The sequence below is a fragment of the Tenebrio molitor genome, chromosome 4, assembly GCF_963966145.1.
Source record: "Tenebrio molitor chromosome 4, icTenMoli1.1, whole genome shotgun sequence".
Taxonomy (NCBI): domain Eukaryota; kingdom Metazoa; phylum Arthropoda; class Insecta; order Coleoptera; family Tenebrionidae; genus Tenebrio; species Tenebrio molitor.
This window is the reverse complement of record NC_091049.1, coordinates 26558700-26581186: the sequence shown is the minus strand read 5'-3', so window position 1 is coordinate 26581186 and position 22487 is coordinate 26558700. Positions and strand designations below refer to the sequence as shown.

The 22487-nt window shown below is 35.9% G+C and overlaps 4 protein-coding genes and 1 long non-coding RNA gene across 12 annotated transcripts in view; 3 read left to right on the top strand and 2 right to left on the bottom strand.

Annotated features, from left to right (window-relative positions):
• The window catches only part of fabp (fatty acid binding protein), a 51569-nt gene that overhangs the window by 562 nt on the left and 28520 nt on the right, over positions 1-22487 (top strand). The gene's annotated exons all lie outside the window — the stretch shown is intronic.
• On the bottom strand, positions 948-5311 carry LOC138127787 (uncharacterized). The gene is made up of 3 exons (XM_069043852.1): positions 4966-5311; positions 4846-4876; positions 948-4797 (listed from the first exon to the last, which is right to left on the bottom strand). The coding sequence occupies exons 1-3, from the start codon at positions 4980-4982 to the stop codon at positions 4516-4518; spliced, it is 330 nt and encodes a 109-aa protein (XP_068899953.1). The 5' UTR covers positions 4983-5311; the 3' UTR covers positions 948-4515.
• LOC138127782 (uncharacterized) lies at positions 8717-9679 on the top strand. The gene is made up of 2 exons (XM_069043840.1): positions 8717-8950; positions 9011-9679. The coding sequence occupies exons 1-2, from the start codon at positions 8717-8719 to the stop codon at positions 9578-9580; spliced, it is 804 nt and encodes a 267-aa protein (XP_068899941.1). The 3' UTR covers positions 9581-9679.
• LOC138127784 (uncharacterized) lies at positions 9725-10805 on the top strand. The gene is made up of 2 exons (XM_069043842.1): positions 9725-10004; positions 10064-10805. The coding sequence occupies exons 1-2, from the start codon at positions 9783-9785 to the stop codon at positions 10580-10582; spliced, it is 741 nt and encodes a 246-aa protein (XP_068899943.1). The 5' UTR covers positions 9725-9782; the 3' UTR covers positions 10583-10805.
• LOC138127788 (uncharacterized) lies at positions 10947-22485 on the bottom strand. Of its 8 annotated transcripts, XR_011158409.1 has the most exons (11): positions 20788-22425; positions 20690-20738; positions 18501-20637; positions 18382-18442; positions 15481-18322; positions 14841-14889; positions 13093-14788; positions 12986-13034; positions 12818-12934; positions 12360-12762; positions 10947-12305 (listed from the first exon to the last, which is right to left on the bottom strand). It is a non-coding gene; the product is annotated as an uncharacterized lncRNA (long non-coding RNA). The 8 variants fall into 8 exon arrangements; XR_011158411.1 differs by adding an exon at positions 22471-22485 and having other exon boundaries at positions 13093-18322; positions 20788-21233; XR_011158412.1 differs by adding an exon at positions 22471-22485 and having other exon boundaries at positions 13093-18322; positions 20788-21217.

Sequence of the window (22487 nt, the reverse complement as noted above, 5' to 3'; positions counted from 1 at the left end):
ATCCCTCCGAGCAACCTTGTGGATAATACTATCTCGTTAAAAGGAATAAAAAAGAAGCTTTTAAGGTACCTACTTTACACACTATTAAAAATACAAATCTGAGTTTTGTTTTTGTTTGTAAAGTGATTAGATAAGTCTGTTGCCTTGACCTACGAGTGAAATGAATTTAATTTTGAGAGAAATTTAGTTTTTTTAATGATTTGTTTCATTAAAAATCATCAATTTCGATAACGCACGTCGACAGCTGTAAATGATTATATTTTTTCACGTAGTTATTATCTTTCATCATAATGTAATGATTATCTGTCTAATAGAGAATTAAACTAATAAAAGCGTTATCTTTATGAACTCTTGTTAAGTACATGGATACATTTTCACGGAAAGTTTAAAAATAAAAATATTCTGAAGATTTATGACTCCGTTCTAGGATATTAATCTCTAATAGGTATAATTAAACTAAAATAATTATTGATTATTTAATAACCATTATTCTAATATCTTGACACAAATAATAATTTGCTACTTACTTTAAACGATGACATTACACATAAATGATGATTGGAATAATTAATCTAAATTAGTTAAATTACAAATGTCCCGTGACTAAGATATGATAAAAAATATCACAAATCACCGCTTAAGTACTTTTTGTAAGGTGAAAATAGATTTGTGTTTTCGCCATTTTTGGAATTAATTTGGTGGTGGTCATTACGTACAAAAACGAGGAGTACCTATTTATATGCCTTAATTTTTTTTTCATCATTGAATAAAACAAGGTAGGTACGCGAGTGTTTTTCGAAAATGTATATCAAACAGACACTAACAATTGCGTTTTAGTTTCGATTTCTTTTTATCAATTGCAATTTTCCAGGATGATTTTTTTCGAAATTGTTTGGTTTAAAAATTACGCAAAATATTCAGGGACAAGAATGAAATAGATGAAAAAATGTTAAATGACAAGTTTGTATTATAGAGACCTCTTACGAGTAAATTAAACATTTTGTAAACACAATTAAAGGATATTATTCACGAATCATTCAACTAATATTAATTAACAATTAAGGGCCAATTAAATAAATAAATTACTGTATTTTGTTTCCGTAATATATCATTTGACTAGATCTTATGCAACCCCGACAAATTATAATACTTATTAAAAAGTGTACAATAAATAACAATTTTAATGCAAAAAAATTGTTGTAGTCATTTACTAGTAAGTATAAAAAAAGAATGAAGTAAATTACAACATATGAAAAAAGGACTTTATTATTAATAAATATGTAATAAGTTCGCAAGTCTTTAACAATAAATTAGTAAATTATTTGATTTAAATATTTTATGCTTATTGCTAAATCTACATATAAAATGGTCATTTGTTTAATGCGGGGGTCATTATCGGAGGATTACTTTATTAATAAGGATGATAAAAATCAGTGTAAGTAATAAAATAACATAAAAATAAATTACCATTTAATGGATTTCTTTCGACGTTTATTTTTTCCAAAATTATCCGTAATTAGTAATTACCTGAATTAAAATTAATTTTACAATTTTAATTTTTTTTTTTTTAATATTTTTTTCAAAGAGATAACATTGGTTATAACTTCTTAATACGAATAATGTTGGTTCAGATTTACAAGAATTCTTGTCTTTCTAATTTTTTAATATATTTTGCAACAAAAATTACAATTTTACGTCTAAAATAAAGTCTCTATTTGTTAAAATATTTGTTCCTGAATTTTTGAATTAATTCTAGTTGAAACCTTTTTACCTTGTATAGTAGTACGACTTATGCACAGGTCTTATAACATACTAATACTTTTATGAGGATTGGAACGGTTGGGACAGCCCATTGCCGTCGGCCGCCATAAATTGCTCAAATTATTGAAGGTACAGAAATCGGCTGTATTTAACATTTCTTTCTGGGGGTCTCAACACATTTGTGCTCTGCCATTTTTGCGAAATTATAAAAAATATGTCATTTTTGATAATACATACATAGTAATAATTTAAAAATTCGCATTAAAAATTTTTGTTTGCTATTCAATGTAGATTCGCGTGACATAAATGTTATGGGCCATTTTTAATACACCTTGTATATATTTGGGGGTAATTAGTGGTTCTAGGTAGGTACCTAGAATGGTCCGGAAAATCCAATAACTTGTGCGTGCCGAAGCGACCGAAAACAGGTAGTATTTACAAGATCTTTACGGACAAGCCATAAACCATTGAAAGAGCCGATCGGTTTATTTTATAATGCGAGTTCCCAATATCGTTTGCCACTATAGTGGCCAATTATTAGGTAATTTCATTTTTTTTTTATAGAATATGGACCAGTATAATGTCCGAAACAAATTTGAAATATGTATATTTGCTACTCAAATAACTCTTAACTCATGTCTTTTTTTCTATTAGAAGAAAATAAAAAAAAAATAAACAAAATATCACTTGTTACGTTGATTTAAAATAGCAAAGGTTTATAAAAAAAATTGTTCAACTACAAAAACACAAAGACAGTCATGTATCAGTTAATATCATGTTTGATGTAATATATTTCAACAGTTGAACTTCTTGCGGGAAAATATTTTTAACCAAAAACTATACAACTACAATCTGCTTAGTCTAATCTTGAGTAGTACCGTGTCTTAGTTGAATTAGTATTTTTATTTCACACGGTATAATATCTTATACTCTGTTCACTTGAGCAAAATAAAATCACGTGATTTCGCCTGCTTGTTCAGTATTGGACAAAGCCAAACAGAAATGCAACGAAAAAGACCGAGACAGCAACAAGGAAGGCCCCGGCAACGTTCGATACCAGTCTCGTGCAGTACTGAATACATCATTTGTCTAGTTGATTCAGATACAGGGTGTTCCCAAAAAAAGAAGACGAGTCCATAACTCCGTTATTTATCGGAGGATTTTAATTATCTGGACACCAAATTAAATGGTTGTTAATAGGCTATAAAGTGGCCTAATAAATTCAGGTATAGCCCCATGGGCTTCAAGGATAAAATGTCAAAATATTTTTTTTCAAATGGGATTACATATTTTTTTGTAGTAATTCTGATAGAACTTTTTATTCTGAAAACAACAGTGTGTCACAAGTATACACTTAAATACCAAAAATTCACAAAAAAAAATGCAAAAAACGCTACTACCGTCTATGTTCCATTTTGCGCTAAACATTGGCGGCATATCTGCGCAATCCAAAATGTTATTATTTGTCATTTGTTTTTCCAGCTACCTTAATTTGGTTATTACATTGTAACGCAATGCATTTTGATAGCTTTTCCCTTGGTGCTCGTCATTTGTTTCAAAAGTTAGTGTTATTTTTTTTATGTCAAGTTACACTTGTGATACATTGTTGTTTTCAGAATTAAAATCTCTATCAGAATTACTAAAGAAAAGTATGTAATCCTATTTGAAAAAAAATATTTTGACAGTTTAATCTTGAAGCCCTTGGAACTATACGTGAATTTATTGAGCCGCTTTGTAGCCTATTAACAACCATTTAATTTGGTGTATAGATAATTAAAATCGTCCGATAAATAAGGGAGCTATGGACTCGTCTTTTTTTTTGGGGACACCCTGTATAATGAACTTATGCCCGATAGATCAACGATCACGGGAAAGTTTTAAAATCAATGAAGAACAGACAATTTGAATGACTATGACAATCGTTAATTTTTCTTAATTTAAAATCAATTTTTTAGACCGCTCGCAACAAGAGGTGGAGCTTCGACGGCTGATCGCGCACGTGATTACTACATTGTTAAAGTGAACGGAGTATAGCACCAATCGTATTAAGGCAATTTCCAGTATAGGCAACCTTTTTTTTTCTTGAGAAGGCTCACAAATATTTCTTGTTCGTCAGTTTAATCTCTTATCCCATACCGAAAATCTGATTCCTCAGGATTTTCAAAAAAGCTTTTTATCTGATTATGAGATCCATTGATGTGGTATCAGTGCAGAAAAAAATTTAGACAAGCACTGATATCTATGTACATGTCAAATCGCGAACTCTGATGTTTTATTATTAAAATTCTAAAAAGAAATTAAATTGTTGTTTTCCTGTTATCTCTTTGACACCTCTACGTGTATATATCATTGTCATATCGAGTACTCATATTGTCACTTTTTTACAATTTGCTGCTTCAATCAAAGACACAAAAAATATTCCCCCAGCCTGTTTCATAAATAATAAGCATTTTAATTGGTTGGTGGACTCAATTCTCTCTCTTCTCTATAAATTATGACCCACATGGTTGTAAATAAAAAATTGTTTGTACAAATCATCCATTTTTACTTAAAATGTACTGCGTTTTAATATAAAACAGCTGCGTATGTGTGACAAGAATAGGAGTTACGTAACGAGGATTATCTTTCGGAAATTAATTAAGGTGACTAAATACATATAACGTCACTCTACCGAATTAGTCGTAGGTGTGTCACACTTCATCAAGTAGAAAATTAAAAACAAAGACTCAAAGTATAAAAATGAACTCGCTGCCGCTAGCAGCAACTGTTGATACATTCAGCGCAACACTCATCACAACCGTCACAACATTCACAACTCAGACACCAGTAGCAACAAACACAATCTACACAGTCACAATCACAACACGTGCACAACTGCGGGTCCAAACACAAGATGCAACAACCTGCTGCAGGAAGTGGATTGTCGTCGGCGTCGAAGTCCTTAGTACGTGACGGTTGCTGCAGTACTACCTCATTTTTTCGATTTATTATCTCCTCCGGAGGTTCTTCCATTTCGGGATTATTCAACGGTACTTGCTGCAAACAAATGTTAAGTCACGAGTCTTACGTAATCGAGTGAACTACCTGGGCAGACCTGTCGGTGCCGACCACGGTACTGCAAAAAAAAAGTCGTTACTGTAGCTTCTGAGGTGGTAAGGCGGCACGAGTGAAATTCGAGCGGTTCATTTGTCGAATCACAATTACCTGACACAAATACCCATTATTACGGAAAGAGGTGGTGCTGAGAGCAGCTGCGGTGATCATCTGAGTGCTTGTGTAAGACTGGTCGCAGCGCGGTTAAATTTACAACGTTGATGAAAATAAATTCGGTATTGTTCGAGCTTGTTCGTAAAAATATAACATGTTTGTTGATGTGCTATCGATTTGCATACCGCATCAAGGTTAACCAGTGTATGATTGAAAAAAAATATTTGCGGAAGTAGGGGGAGGCGTGGAAGGTGGAGCATTGGGTCAAATTTGATTGTACGTTTTTTGTTAGGAGCAAACTAGTCGATGCGAAGTGTCGTAAAAGCACAGTTGTAAATTATCAGGAAGATGTAATTTATTTGATTGTCAAGCGGTGGGCGCTCGCTTGATACATTTCTTAACGTTGGTGTTTAATGTTTTGTTAACAAAATAATTTAAATTTGTCACATTAGTAAAATTCTTGGCAGTTGAAAGATATTTTCTCATGAGCCAGAACAATAAATTCATTTTTCTTTCTCGACACCTAACGAAAAGAATGAGGTTTTCTACTCGTGAATACCTAGTTGACGAATCGATGTTGGATCTAGCCCAAGTGAATATTTGTGATGATATGTTTAGAAACGGAAGTTAGTGAAATTGACATTTTTCCAATTCTTGGATATTTTCCAATTCTTTTTATTTTTGGCAACCATTTTGTAAAAGAAAGTTTCAAAAATGGTGTCACAATCATCAGAGTATTTATAAGTGAAATAATGTTTGCCATTAACGACAAAAAAATAATTATTTTAGATTTTTATTACAAATACAAACAATTTTTATTTGACCATCATTTCACCGTCATCCTAAGTTTCAGTTTTGACAATAATATTTGTACTTGGAGAACTGGAGACCATTTTGCACCACTTCCCCCTACTCACTTTGAAACGCACAAATAATAAAATCATTGGCTGGTAATATTGCACAAGCGGGATCTCAGAACTCAGATGTAAACATGCTAATCCGAAACTTCCAATGACAGTCAAATATGTAAATGCTAGGTTGCCGTTTGTATTTTTAGGGTGCGTTTGTTTGAATAAAAACCCGAAATTTCCAATATAACGTTATTTAATATCTAAATAATTATTTAAGTAACAAGGGCGGTAAGTGCGTTTTAGCGGTCGAGGGTAATAGTGTGATAGTGCGGTAATAGTGTTCATTATTAGCCGAGACCGGTAGCACTACGCCCTTAATTGCATGATCAGAAACATTAATAAAAACAGAAAACACTTTTTCTGCAGTAGATATCCAAGGGAGGCATTTGCGTTCGCATTTGACAACGCAAAGTTGACATTTTCCGAGGAGTGTTATTTTGCCGCTTTATTGCAGCAAAATGATAAAAATAAAAAAAATATGGAGAATAACTCCAGTTTGTAACACGTCACTTTAAATACGATTGTTCATTACTTCATTAGTTACGGGTTGATGTCCATTCGGGCATTTTTAAACACGGCTTGAATTTTTCGGACACATATCAAGTGGGTAATTTGACATTTCGCAGAAAAAGTATAATATGCAACCCGTTAATAATCTTTTTAGTCACGAGTGTAGCGTGATCTGTAATCCGTGGTGCGTTCACAATCGACATTTCAACGCCTACTCTGACAATAAATTTAAATGAACACCCGATATAAAAGAATTCGGTAGTCGTAATAGCAGCAAAACCAGGAAACAACTTTGTTTTCGCCATTCTTAGACTTATCAATTATCGTTGTAGACTGGTATTCAATCTGGCAACGTCGCAATAATCCGATTGCTATGTTTATATTTGAGATACCGCCTGTGCAAAATTACCAATTCAGTATACCGAAAAGATGTCCTGCGGTCGGTGCGGTTATTATTGGAAACTCTACGATGGTACCACCCCCGCGGACGCCGTCGAAGGCGGCAAAGACGCGAAGGGGGTGACTTTTTACATCGCTCTGGTCTATCTGAAATTAGTCAATGAAAAACTAGCGGGGATGATCATCCCCAGCAGCCAATCCGCTTACATAACATCTTTCGGCATAGCTCAAAATGTCAGAAACGACGCCAACACCGAAGTGAAGGTACTGTCCAAATGATTCTAATAATATGTATTTCCTTTTTGGATTTATATTTTAGATATTGTGTAGCGCTCACAGAGAAGCGTTCGAATGGATAACGACGAAAAGCGAACATTTACATTTGCTGACAAATCGCGAGCTAGTTCCCGGTGGGGTTGTCCTGGGGCAAAGCATGTACATTGGGAGGGTGCGTCACGACGGGGGTGTCGTCGTCGGGAAAGTGTTTCCGCACAATTTTATTTTCCAAGGGTTGTGGATACCGTCGAATGGGACACATTTTCAGTACTTGTCGTACGAGGTGTTGGCGTTTAATCCAACAAAGCTGGGAAATGGCGGAGAAAATAGTAGTGTGGACTTGATCATTGAGAATATTTTTCTTGACTTGTAAAGTTAAGAAAAAGTGATAACAGATGCTGTATCCGATTGGCAAAGTCAAGGTCGAAGAGAGTACTACTTACCAAATAATTCGACGAATACACAGTGTGTTTTTCTTGTTTTTGTAAATTTTAATAAAGATTTTTGAAAAAAAAATAGATAAAACTTCTGTTGTTTTTGGTTTCAGTACCGAGAGTTTAGTACCTACATTGTTTTCTGTGGTTTTAAAAAAATTTTAAGTTAAGAATTTCGTTTGTATTCGTTTTGTGCAAATTGAGGTAGTGAATGAAGAACTGCTTGAGTTTTATTAAAACATTAAGAATTTAACTTTGGTAGCTTTTTGGCAAAAAATATGCATATAGTTACTCAAAACTAATCTGGTACTCGGTTTCGCCTCGTGCCTGAAACCTACTTTTCCCGCTGTAAAATACCCATTCCGTACATTAATGTAAGTAACTATATTTTTTTTATGTCCCAAACGTATCCTTTTGACTCTGGATCAAAGTGATGAACTTAAGAAATCCATCCGGATCCTGATCGATGACGTCAAATACCTAAAAAAAGTCATCCTGCTACAAATTTCGCTGTAACTACTCTATCGCATGGAATACGGAAATGTCATTAAGGATCGACAATCCCAATTCACCTGTTGCACTTCAGCGACACTTGTTGCACTGTTTGTTCACTTGGTACGCTGGTGGGGAGATCACACGAATAATCATTTGTTCACGTCACTTCTTCAGCCTTGCAAAATGTAATGAAGAAAAAATTTGCAAAAATACATATAAATTTGTTTTATTTGTTGTCCGTATCGCATTTCCTGATGCAACACTGTTAAATCTTGCGCAAGTAAATTCTTGAGCGATAAATCACCCAATTAAAATCAAGTATTTGAACTCATTGCAATTTTAGAACCCAATCTTCTGAGCGAACTGTTTCTGTCTTTGGCCAAATATGGTCAACAAACAACGTGATGATTCGTGATTGTTCGCGATGTTTGCCTCGTTGACCACACGTGATCAAAGAAACAACAAGAAACGAGTAGCCAATCCCATTTCAAAATTTTGTTGCCAAGCAAGACAACGTTCGTCTTTATCGATTGCTTCTGTTGAGAGTTTGAATAGATAAATATAAATTCGTAGTGTTTCTGGTGTATAGTTTTTGTCCTTACGGTGCCCAGATGGTTGGCAACACTTTCAAGAATTTTTGACACAATTTTTATTTAAATCGATGACACACGTGTTCCCTCCCTTTCCACAACAAGTTAAATCTCGCATCAGTACGTGGAAAGTATGTCCGGCGATCAGGTCGATTATTATTGGACACCTTACGACGGTGCCACCCCCGCGGACGCGGTCGAGGGCGGCGTGGACCCACACGGGGAGACTTTTTACATCGCTTCTGTCTACCTGAAGCTGGTCGACGAGCAACTGTCAGGGATGATCATCCCTAGCACTCAAACCGCCGACATCACCTCTTTCTTCTTGGCCCTAAAAGTGAAAAACGACCCCGTCACCGAGGTCAAGGTATTTACGTTGTCGACAACTCCCGATTGTGTTTTCACTCGTTTTGCAAATTAAAAATAGATCCTGCGTTGCGCTCACAAGGAAGCTTTCGAATGGATACCGACGACAAGCGAAAACTTGCACTTGTTGAGGGATCACCATTTGGTGCCAGGTGGGAGGTTCTGGGGGCAAGGTATGTACATCGGGAGGATCCATCACAACGGGGGTGTCCTCGTCGGGAAAGTGTTCAAGCACAAGTCCTGCTTCCAAGGGTTGTGGGTGCCGCTGAATGGGACGTTTTTTCACACTCTCTCCTACGAAGTGTTGGCTTACGATCCTAAGAAAAAAGTCACGGAGAAGGCTGGCCAGGAAGGGGCTGGTTCCACTTTGCCGTACACTTCTGGTCAAGAGGGCGCTGGTTCAAATGTGACATCCTTTTCTGGTCAAGAACAAGCCGGTTCAGCTGTTTCATCCCTTTCTGGTCAAGAAGCGGCTGCTTCAGCTGCACCCTCTCTTTCTGGTCAAAAGGAAGTTGGTTCATCTGTGGCTTCCCTTTCCGGCCAAAAGGAAGCTGTTTCAACTTTGCTATCTTCTTCTGGCCAGGAAGAAGCTCCCAGTAGCAATGATGGCAACACCCAAAGAGTCGATTAATTTAGTAAATACTTAATTTGCAGTTGGTTGGCAAAACGCTCAAAATTTTTCCCGCAATTGACAATCGTTCTATTTTTAATTAAATGTGTGTGATGTACACACATGTGTGCCCCTCCTCCTACCCCCACCCTTCTTCCTTGTACAGCGCTTTACAAGCTGTGGTGCAACACTCCAGTACAAGTGCAACGCGTGTTGGCGCACAATGTGCGAGTACAATTGGCGAGTTTACGACGGTACCACCCCCGCTGACGCCGTCGAGGGTGGCAAAGACGCGAACGGGGTGACTTTTTACATCGCTCTGGTCCATCTGAAATTAGTCAACGAAAAACTAGCGGGGATGATCATCCCCAGCACCCAAACCGCTTACATCAGCTCCTTCGCCATCGCCCAAAACGTGAGAAACGACGCGTTCACCGAGGTCAAGGTATTTGCGTTAGCGGCAACGTTCCATTATTGTTTTTATTTTTATCATTTTAAATTTAGATTCTGTGCAGCGCTGATAGGGATGCGTTCGAGTGGATACCGACCACAAGCGAAAACTTGCACTTGTTGACGAAGCACCACCTGGTTCCGGGTGGGATGGTCTTGGGGCAAAGTATGTACATCGGGAGGGTGCGTCACGACGGGGGTGTCGTCGTCGGGAAGGTGTTTCCGCACAGTTTTATTTTCCAAGGGTTGTGGATACCGTCGAATGGGACACATTTTCAGTACTTGTCTTACGAGGTGTTGGCGTTTAATCCAAAGAAAAAGGAAGGGGAAGAAATACAGTCAGGGGTGGACGCTGATGTTGACGATATTTTTTCCGATGTCATTGATGTACGTGGGAATTTTTCTGAAGGTCCAGTTTGTAGGGAAGGATCGAATAATGGCGTGCGGTCCGCGTCTGATCAGGAGGAGGCTAGGTCACGTGGGGTATCCCTTTCTAGCCAAAATGACACAGATTCATCCTTGCCATCGTGTTCTGGTCATAAAGAACTTAGTGATGGCAACAATGACAACTAATTGATTGAATCTTTTTCATTTTTCTCTTAATGTCTGATTTAGTGATTCATTTCTTATTGTTACTAAATTTAATATATTTTACTTATGAGCAGTATAATTATGCCTACGTTACAGTCGCTATTTTACTAATTACATAATTTATATTTTTAAATACACTAATCTATAACGCTGAGGTTTTTGTTATTGCACTATTTGTTATACATAATACATTTTAATATGATAACATTGTTTCAATACTTTAAATTCTTTTTTCTATTTTGCGTTTATAACAAAGCTATTACAGCACTCAAAAAAGTGCGTTAATAGCTAATTTGAGTGCTGTAATAGACCAGTACAAGCTTGGTAATTTTCAATGTCAAACATCAAGTGCCAAACGCCAAATCACGCTAAAGAAACGACATAACAATAACTTCAAATTGAACTTTCAAATGTTCCGCTGTAACATTTGTGTTACCAACCACCATAAAATTTCCTAAATTTTAAAACTGTGATTTTTCATATAAAAAGGGTATAAAAAGGCGCAGAATAGAAAAAAAATGATATCTCGCTTATAAGGCTTTTCGTCGTGCCCTAAACCCGTGCGTGCTACAAAATGCTCGTATCATAATATACTATTAATTTTTGATTAAAACGGTAATAATTAAATAATTCTTATCGGTGAGGAATTATTGAATATTTGGTTGCCTACCATAGCAACTTATAAATAATAATAATAATAATGTACAATGATATACTGCGTGGCAACTAATTCTGGAATAAATTCAGTAATTTTAAAACTAATGACATTTGCCGAAAACGCTGAAACAGGTCAATTTTTATTTCACATAATGTTTATTTTAAGTTGCTTGTTCATGACGTCATCAATTTTTGAGCTATGACATCACACTCATTTTTTTTAATGCAATGAAGGAGATAACGTCACAAATAGGTGCAGTAATTTAAAACCAGCACACTTTAAAATAAAAGTTACCTGTTTTAGCGTTTTACAAAAATATCATTCCTTTTGAAATTACTGAATTTATTCCATAAGTAGTTTCCACACTGTATAATAATAGCACTTGTGAAACAGTTCAAACTTTGAAGAGAGTGAAAAATGGAGTTCTTTTCACTCAACTCGATTTTATTTAGATATCAAATTTTATCCAAAAAACAGGTTTTAATGTTGGACTTTTTATTTTATACATCAAATTACAAATATAAAAATCTGGGCTAAGTGTTTCACAAGCCGAACATTTTTCTTTTCTTTTGCAGTATGAGCAGAACGAGCTTGAAATCACAACTACTTGCGTGCTTTCGAGACTCAGAGGTCTAACTCAAAAAGGAACGTTAGCCCTACGACTTATCTTACACAATCAAATTTTTTTTTGGGTCCTTTAAAAGTCCTATTTCGTTTCATTTCGTATTGTAAAAGTTAGTGGACGTAAATTTCTACCATCTACCTTGCTCACTCGGTACAAATAGTGAGAACATCACAGTTAGAATCACAATATCCGTAATCACAGTCTCCACAGTCACATTGTCCGCAGTCACAATTCCCACAGCCGCAATTTCCGCAATCACAAATTCCACGGGCACAATCACAAACTCCGCAGTTGTACCTATTCCAAATTTCCCACTCACAACAACCGTAAACTGAATCAGTAGATATAGTTTGTTGTGGTAGGTTGCTGGTCAATTAGGTACTGGATCGATTCTTGTTATGTTTGATATCATTTGGAAGCATCTGGAAACATTTTTTACATAAATTACAAGATTTAAAAATAGATAAAATACTTGCTTTATTATAAAAAACGTATTGTTGTTCCATAACATTAAAAGTTGCGGACGGAATCACCCCGATCTCCACAGTTTCAATTTTATCAATCACAATCGCCGCCCCCACCGTCACCGCCACAATCGCCGCCCCCACCGGCATCGCCACAATCGCCATCCCCACCGTCATTATCGCCACAATCACCGCCATTGTCACCACCGTCACAATCTCCACAATCACAATCTCCATCACAGTCGCAACAGTCCCAGCAGGAACTGGCATTTGTCTCATCATGATGAGATTGATAACCAACATAACCACTTGGATCGTCTGTTCGCGTAGGTTGTTGAGTAATGACAATTGCCTGTTTCCGTCGACGTCTTTTTTCTTCTTCGCTTTCTAGATTTTCCAGTTCGATCAGGAACGGCTGAAAATAGCAACTGTTACCGACTGAACCATCAACATAAATAAAGCGTCATTACACTAGTTATAGTTGGTTGTTCACCGATGACTGTCTCTTGTCGGCGGTGAATTCTTTCTTCTTCCGGTTCTGGGTTTCGGGTACTAAGAAGATCGTCATCCAGTTCGGTATCAAACGGCTGGAAATATTAGTTTAGTACATAATGGCAAGAGTTGGTAAACAGACTTACAACACTCGCTTGAATGGAGCTGTTTGGAGCGTTTCCCGAAACAGAAGTGCTGCAAGAATTGTTGTTAATTTTTCTATTAGAAAAATGAACAGTCTGAGACAATTTACCTCACGAGGAGACCCATTCTGGTTGCAGGCGCGCCAGCAATAATACTAAACAGTAAACTGCTTTGGACACTTTCCAAGTCTGCAGGTCTGCCCTCGACTCACAACAAGTTCGTGGATCGCGCACAAAGATTCAAGAGGTTGTAGTGGGGATTGGGTTTATCCGGCAAGTCTGGTGACGTTCTCGAGGTTGAGGTCGTCGGCAATAATCGTTATTGATTTTTTTATTTAATTTTCTTTTAGAAAATTCGAAATGTGAAACGAGTCGGAGCTGCTTACGAGATTTTATTAATCGATGTTAGGTAGATCGAGTCACCCCGCAGTCACAATCACCACAATCGTGATCACAATATTCATACTCGTAGTCACAGCCTTCGTCGCAGCGGTCACAATAATTACCGCTCAAGTCACCGCAACAGTCGCAGTTGTGACTATATGGGTCATATCAAGATAGTGATGGTTAGATGATGATTAGGGGAAGGCTGTTTTTACTTTTTCTTTTTTTTTTCTGATCAAAAGAAGGCCGTTCAACTTCGCCATCCCTTTAATATTTATTTTAATAATAACAATGTAATAATACGGTGACTAAACATTTTTCGATCAGTGATGTTAAGCAATGTCGGTCGGGGTCATTTTTTGGATGCGACCACCTGGGGGAATCCTCCCTCCATCATTACCTCAATAATTTATAACTTCATTGCTTGATTTTAGTTTTATTTGTAATGCATTATGTCGTATGTACTAACTCCCACATGCATCTCACGTAAAAAGTGGGTGTGTAGCAAAATATTCATTACTTGGTAGAAGTGTCCGTAATGATAAGCAAATCCGGCCTGGATGCCGTGGCCCCTTTTTTATTTAATAATTCACTTGCCTCTTGTTGTCCACCTTGTGTTTGCTTGTTCGTCTTGTTGTCTTTAATTCAAAATGTTTGAAGCAATCAGTACAAATATGTACAAGGACCACATTTAAAGAAAGGCAAGTTATCACAAATCGTACAGTTTTCTTCTGCACTATCAGTGTCGACAATACAGAAAGAGCCAAAGAATAACTTTACACAATCGGAATTTTTTATTGACTTTTTAGAACAGTTTTAAAATTGTCTCGTTACATAATGTTGAAATTAGTGAATTTAAATTTCTGTCAAATATGTCACATAAAGTTAATTTTCAGTACAAAAACTGCAAACGCAGCTGCAGATACATTCTGCACAAAAAACGAGCGCCTCACCACAATCACAATTTCCACAATCACAACTCCCACAGTCACAATCTCCACAATGGCAGTCACAATCTCCACAATCACAGTCACCATTTCCGCAACCGCAGTCACAATCTCCGTCGCAGCAGCCACAATCACAACAATCGCCGAAACAGTCGCAGCTGCAACAATCGCAGCTCCCACCTCTGCAGCAATCTCCATCTTGCCCCACGTCGTGGTAGTGGTGATGATGTTGGTCAACGTGACAGCAGAACCAACACGAATCACCGTAAAGGTCGCCGACAGTAATAATGTTGTCAGTACTTCGTGTGGGTTGCTGAGTGATGACAACTGTCTGTTGCTGGCGGCGTCTTTCTTCTTCTACTGCCACCTCCGGATTTTGCATTTCGACTGGAAGCAGCTGGCGGCATGCTTATACTTCTGTGGCGGCCTCTGGATTTTGGGGAGTCGGAAGGTTTTGCATTTCAAGGAGAGGCGGCTGAAAATAATTTGATAACAATAGGTGTTGAGTTGTTGCGGTGAAGATTTACGGCACTGGATGAGGCGGGATTTTCTGGAGTGTTGTCGGCGACGACAGCGCTGCAAGAAAAATGTTGTTTTTTGTTTCGTGAATCTAAAGCTAGAAATGTGTCGTTCGATTCTATTTATTTTTTAACGTGAACCCTTTCTTATCAATTATTTTTATCGAATTATATCTGTAAGAAGAAACACACCCAAGTAGGTGTGCATTTAAAGTTATCTATTTAAAGGGAATTTGTTGCTTGTTATATCGGGGAATCAGAGATAGAAAATCAAATGAAATCTATAAATACAAATATTGTTTTATTATTATTACATAATTTTATCATGGTAGAAAGGAAATTGGTAGGGGAAAGTGGAAAAATGAAGGCCACCTGAACGATATTGTCGATGATTGATGTTGATATTGCAGATTCAAATTCAATAATATTTTTCTTTTGTCGTTAGAATCGTCTCACTCTGTTCTATTTGATTCTTTTTTGGCTTTAAAATTTTTTTTTAATTGTTTTTACAAACGTACACGTCAGTACTTTTTTTCCAATTGCAAAGTTTTTCATGATTTCGTTAGTGAGTGCATATTCTTCCTATTTTAGTTAATTTACAGTGATAGTTAACATCAAAAATAAATTAACTTTGCTTAGATTTAGTTACCCCAATTTCCAGTTTCAATTTCACAGTCACAATCGCCAACCCCACCGTCATCACCACAATCGCCACCCCATTGTCGCCACCGTCGTAGCCATCACCGTCACAATCTCCACAATCACAATCTCCATCACAGTCACAATGACGAATTATTTTCGAGATATTTTTGTTTCGTTTGAGTGTCACCCACTTGTTCGTTTGATCGATTTGGCGGGTTCCTAACTTTATCTGTTCCCCTTAAGGTTTAAGTCTAAATGATTCTACACTAGATAAGATAGATTTTGTTCTCAAGGCGAAAAAAAATACGTTCAATGTGGTAAATCTTCTAAGGAAGGCAAAACACGTGTCTAGAACTTTGGTCGTACCACCCTCTGACAGATGTCACCCAGAGCTACTGTTCTTTTTCTATTTACAAGGAAGTTAAAACAAAATGTAACTGTATTAATTTTTAATTTAAATAAATAAATAAAAATAAATACTTAATTGAATCATGTTCGGTTTCCTATCACAGCAACTGGTGAATAATAACAATAAAAATAATAGAAATAAATAAAAATAAATAAATGAGTAGTAATAGTAATTATAATATACAATGATAGACAATAGACGATAAAAATAAGAGATCATAATAATAATTTTTATGTTGATAAGCACTGCACTATTACTTGATAGTAATATCCGTAATAGTGTATGTACTCCGGCAAAATTGCCGTGCCGCCGGGTGGCGGAGGGATACCAAAATCATGTACCTACATATTAAAAAAAAAAATGCGGTAAACATGGCTTTGCCAGTTATTTCTCAATACTATCTTGATATGTACTAGTAACAGAGGTAAAGAAAAACAGCCCAAATTCTATACTGAGTTAAAAATTACTTCTTTTCATTTCACTCGAAATCTTGTCCGGCATAGGTACCAGATTTTATACAAAAAAAAAAAACAAAACAATTTGTTATTAAACTTTAACAAATGCGAGATCTTTTGCTGTTCTGGAGACACAGATTTAAAAGTCATAAAGGAATTTCAAAATTTAGCACCAGGCATTAAAATCGGTGACCGAGAAGGTTTATCACTTTTAGGCTCTCCAATCTTTGACCAAGGTTACAAAAACACTGTCGAAAAAACTATAATTATAGTTGAAAATCTTTTAAACAAAGCTGAACTCCTTAACAGACACGTGGCTTATACTTTAATCAAAAATTGTCTTTTCATACCAAAATTTAATTTTTTATTAAGAACAACTCCATTTAGGAAATTTTCTAATTATGTTAATTCTATTGATTCTTCTTTAAAGTCTTGTTTAGAGAGAATACTTAATTTACGTTTAACTGATTTACAATGGCGTCAGTCCACTTTACCGATTAGATTTGGTGGTCTGGGAATTCGTCGCATTTCCGATATTTGCCTCCCTGCTTTCCTATCTTCAATTAATGGGGTTAAAAAGCTTGTTTCTTTATTACTAAATTCAACGAATTGGGATAATATTAATATCAAACGAATAATTGCCCCAATGTCTTAATCTTTAATTCACCTAGAGACTTGGCTCGTTTTAAGGCTTTGCAATGCAGAGAATCAGGATCTTGGTTACATGTAATACCTTTTCCTAATATTGGTACTCTTTTAGATAACACTTCCTTCCAAGTTTGTATTGGTTTAAGATTGTACACCTCATATTTGCGGTCTAAGTCTAAGAAACTGACTTATCGCGGAATCAGGCGATTCAAAATCAAGGAAATTCCTTTTCGAGAGGATTTCCCTTGCCATTCAACGTGGAAACGCTGCAAGCATTCGGGGCACTTTTCTAGATTCCGTAATATTATCGGAAATTTTTGTATTATAAAACAAAAATGTTATGTAATTATGTTATTAATATAAAGATTTTTTATTTATATATTAAATTAAGTACAAATGTAAAAATATCGAGTAAATGTTTGAAGCAAACAGTACAAATATGTACAAGGGACACATGTGAAAAAAGGCAAGTTATCACAAATTGAACAATTTTCTTATGCACTGTCAGAGTGTCGACAATAAAGAAAGAGCCACACAACAACAACTTTTTTTGTTCGACACTGTCAGAATTTGAGAATTTTCTCCTATGTGAACGGATTTTAATAAATGTCACAACTTGTCAAAACGAAACGTCAAGGTAATTTTAAAGGTTTTAAGCGATTTGGAGCCTTTAAGGGACTCGTCGAACAAAAAAACGTTGTATTCAACTCGTTCGTGTGTAAATTGGGCCTTTTTTGGCACGCGTGGGCCATTTTAAAACGCGAGTGAAACGAGCGTTTTAAAGGCCCACAAGTGCCAAAAAAGGCCCAATTTACACACAAACTCGTCAAATAAACTACTATTACACAATCGAAATTTTTATTGGCTCTTTAGAACAGCAGTTTTAAAATTTTCTCGTTACACAATGTTGAAATTGGTGAATTTAAATTTTTGTTAAATATCTCACATAAAGTTGATTTCAAGTTTTAAAAACAGCAAGCACAGCTGCAGGCACATTCTGTACAAAAAACGAGCGCCTCACCACAATCACAATTTCCACAGTCGCAACTCCCACAGTCGCAATTTCCACAATCACATTTTCCACTGTCACAATCACAAACTCCGCAGTTGTATTCACAATCTTCCCATTCACAACAACCGTGTTCGTTGCCATCACTGTCTCCACCGTGTTGATGACAGTTACATAGCCAACCTGACGGATTTGGTGTTGGATCACAACTGAACCAGTAAATACAGTTCGTTGTGGTAGGTTGCTGGTCAATTACTCCATCTTCTTGTTGTTTTTGACTTGTTTGTCTTTCAGTTTTCAGTAAAATATCACAATCATTTGGAAGCAGCTGGAAACATGTTTTACGAAAATATCAAGATTTAAAAATTGATAAAATACTAAAGATACAACACTATCTGGTTCAGAATTGTTCTCGCCGTTGACGCTGTTATTGTCTTCGCTCATGATACTAAAAACAGTTTACTCATTTAGTCCGTTTTAATTTCGTGACAAACTTCAACTCTTACCTCACGAAAACGCCCATTTTATCCAATGAAACAGGATTATTCGGTACAGCAGCTTCAGGGTTTGTCTCTCAGTTGACGTGTTTACACCCAAGGCTCTCGTATTGAACTGGTTGGAAGCTTGCCAGACGTGGGGCTTAATTCAACAGTTTGGAAATGGTTCGTGAGCGTTCACGGCTTTGTGTTGTTCTCTTATTGGGAGAATTCCGATGACGCTCTTCAAGTCATGGTCATAAACATTAATTATAAGTATTATAATAGTTAGACTTGAAACACTTCATTAAATTCATAAATATTCAAGATTGAAAAAGACATTTTTTTGGAAACAAAATCACAAAAAATGAGTTGGTAACATCCACAATTGTTAATATTGTTTAGTACCGTGCGATCGAAAATTAAAAAAATCGAGATTGCCATGATTAATACGCTTCAGTTGGCAGGCACGTAAAAATTTTATACAAATGTTATCAGAATTACAATAGTAACTGTCATTCCGGACTTTCAAGGCACTTACCAAAATACTTGCCTTAATTATTTTGTTTTTCCATACCTGAAAAACAACGTGTTCAAAAACAGGCCTGGCACAATTCCCAAATTAATGCAAGTAATTACTGATAACTGCAATTTAATTGATGTCCCGACTTTGCGAAGGTCATTTGAAAACATGAAGCGAACAGAGTAGCATTATGTTTGGAAGCTGAAGGCAGACATTTCGAACATGATTCTTTTACAACCGACAGGTCACACATAATTCACACCTTCATGAAAATCAAGATTTCAACGTTCTCAAAATCACTAACCTAACTTTTAAGACTGACATCTGATAATTGAAATTTTAACGAATTGCCAACTGAAATTTTTGATCACACGGTATTATACTCGTAGTATTGTAAGCAGTAAGTTAGTGTTGTTAAGTAGTATAGCGCACGGCTGGTCATAATAATATACTTAAGTAATATAACTGTCGTTTTTTCACTTGCTGCCATTTTATTATTGTCTCTTGCTTTTCATTTTCATTTTTTAATGAGGAAATGATGTTACTTAAACTCAAAAAAGCTTACGCTGTCCTAAGTTATTTTCTATAATTTTTATTTCACGAAAAATACTTCTTATATTATGACCAGGAAAATGTTTTTTTCTTTCTTTCATTTTTTGTTTCTTTCTCTCTTTCCATTCTTCCTTCAAAATTTACTCTTCACATATCCGATTCATAATATTTCATTTGATTTATTTTCAAGTTAGGACAAGCATTAGCTAAGTTGTGAAAGGGCAAGAATCATTTTTACATTTTTACCCTTACTTTCAGTTTGTTCATTTAATTTTACTGTTCAATTATTACCGAAGGTTCGGTAAAATTCACATCAACGTCAACCATATTTAATATATTTTTAAGAGCGAAACAATATCAGTAATGTTGTCATTGTCAGATAGACCTAGAATATGATTACTCAGCTTTATTAGTTTTATTATTTTATTGAAAAAAAAATATAATTTACGCACATTCTGTATACCTAGACAGTAAATAAATTGACACATTGAAAATTGATAAATGTTGAACGTTAATTACCTTAATAGATACTTCATTGTACAATACCTACGTATTAATTAATACATTTGCCGTTTAGGAATTTTAAAAGCTGCAGTCACAATCTCCACAATCACAATCTCCGCAGTCACAATCTCCGCAGTCACAATCTCCACAGTCGCAATCTCCGCAGTCACAATCTCCACAGTCACAATCTCCACAACAATCGCCGCTTCCATCTCCGCAGCAGCCACAATCACAACAATCGCCGCTTCCATCTCCGCAACAGCCGCAGTTGCAACAATCGCCGCTCCCGTCTCCGCAACAACCTCCATCTTGACCCAGGTCGTGGTGGTGATGGTGGTGATGGTGGTCAACGCAACAGCAGAACCAACACGACGAACCACCGTAAGGGTCGCCGACAATAATAATGTTGTCAGTACTTCGTGTGGGTTGCTGAGTGATGACGATTGTCTGTTGCTGGCGGCGTCTTTCTTCTTCTGCTGCCACCTCCGGATTTTGCATTTCGACTGGAGGCAGCTGGCGGTATGCTTCTTCTGCAGCGGCGTCCGGATTTTGGGGAGGCGGAAGATTTTGCATTTCGAGGAGAGGCGGCTGAAAATAGTTTGATAATAATAGGTGTTGAGTTGTTGCGGTGGGGACTTACGGCACTCGGTACGGCGGGATTTTCTGGAGTGTTGTCGGCGACGACAGCGCTGCAAGAAAAATGTTATTTTTTGTATTTTAACAGCTGAGAAGGCTTACCTTACGAGGAGACCCATCCTGACGCCAATGCGAGTGAAGTGGTTGTGCGATATAATTTTTGTGTGCTCAGCGTGGCCTAGACTACACTTCAATCGGGAAACGAAACGATAAAATTATCTACCACATGTGTCAAGTCCGTTGTGGATATGATTTTCGCACAGAGAATACCGCCATTGCATAATATGTTACTGAAGAGTTTTGTAAAAAAATAATGCAGACTCTTTGGTGTTATTCTTTGTTTCGTGACTCTAAAGGTAGAAATGTGTCGTTCGATTCTATTTATTTTTTAATGTGAACTTTCTCTTATCAGTTCTTGTCGAATTATATCGGTAAGAAGAAACACACCCATGTATGCACTTAGAGTTATCTATTTAAAGGGAATTTGTTGCTTGTCATATCCGGGAATCAGAGATAGAAAATAAAGTGAAATCTGTAAATACAAATACCTACTGTTCTATTATTATTACATAATTTTATCATATTTATTATGTGGTAGAAAGGAAATTGGTCTAATGTCTCTAATGTCATCATCATTTTTCTTTTTCACCTTGAAGATTCAAATTTAGCAATATTTTTATTTTGCCATTAGAATCGTCTCAATCTTAATTAAGGTGATCAAAAAGAGAACAAATCAAGAGTGCCACCTCATCGTTTGTTTTGTCGAAATTTTTATCTTGCTTTGAGTTGTACGAATAATTATATTTTCCATGCACAGTCGTATTATTGGTTGCCTACCTCTCCAAAAATCTATTATTAGTTAATTAATTATTAATAATAAATGCTTTATCTTCAATGGTAAAACCCACTTATTCTGGGATAATTGTTGCTTACAATTAAGTACAGTAAACGTCTGTAAACTTTTCTAGGTTAACAACAGCACATCATTGACGTTTCTTTGACATTTTACAGAAAATTCTCCATTATCAGATGATAATAATTAAAAAAAATTTTTTTTTTTTTAAATGCGCAATTATACTTAATTCCAACGCGTAAAATTCATGAGGTATGATTTATTATAAAGTACCGTTTGAGATCACAAATTGTCTACGCCCATGCAGTAAACGCTTATTTGCATAGAATTCAGCTACGACATGACTGAGAATTTGCAACGCCTGCTTTGATTTGTTTTCTTTTTGATCACTTTGTATTTGATTCTCTTTCGACTTTTGAAACTTTTTTAAATTGTTTTCACAAGAGTAAACGTCAGTACTTTTTTCCCAGGTGGACAAAGTTCTAGGTTTTTCATGATTTCGTTAGAAAGTGCATAATTCTTCCTATTTTTATTAATAATTTCCAGTGAGAGTTAACATCAAAAATAAATTAAGTTTGCTTAGTTAAGTAACAGATGAAATTCTGTTCAGTAAGAATATTTGAAACACCGAGGACAAGAAGAATTAATCTTACGAATTTAATAGCTATCAGAGAATGATTCTTTTATAATACAATTACCTCATATTTAATAATAATCACATTAAAAACTTAGTTAAAGACAAAAAACAAATGACAAAGCGGATGGTAAATTATAGAGGACTCAATCGCAGTCACTCTAGATGTGATGGGTAGGCAAGCACCCACACAAGAGACCTGTTAGTTCTTCCAAAAGAAATTAAAAAACCAAAAAGAATTAATTGTTATATTCCATCAATATAATACTGAAGATATTTGTCAGAATGTTATAGTTACCCAGATAGCAACAATTA

Bases quoted from the DNA above. Each gene is read 5' to 3' on its own strand.
- LOC138127787 (XM_069043852.1), bottom strand. The intron at 4,798-4,845 runs GTAGTTCACTCG...ATTTGTTTGCAG, and splicing joins GCACCGACAGGTCTGCCCAG to CAAGTACCGTTGAATAATCC.
- LOC138127782 (XM_069043840.1), top strand. From the start codon at position 8,717: ATGTCCGGCGATCAGGTCGATTATTATTGGACACCTTACGACGGTGCC. The intron at 8,951-9,010 runs GTATTTACGTTG...AATTAAAAATAG, and splicing joins ACCCCGTCACCGAGGTCAAG to ATCCTGCGTTGCGCTCACAA.
- LOC138127784 (XM_069043842.1), top strand. From the start codon at position 9,783: ATGTGCGAGTACAATTGGCGAGTTTACGACGGTACCACCCCCGCTGAC. The intron at 10,005-10,063 runs GTATTTGCGTTA...TTTTAAATTTAG, and splicing joins ACGCGTTCACCGAGGTCAAG to ATTCTGTGCAGCGCTGATAG.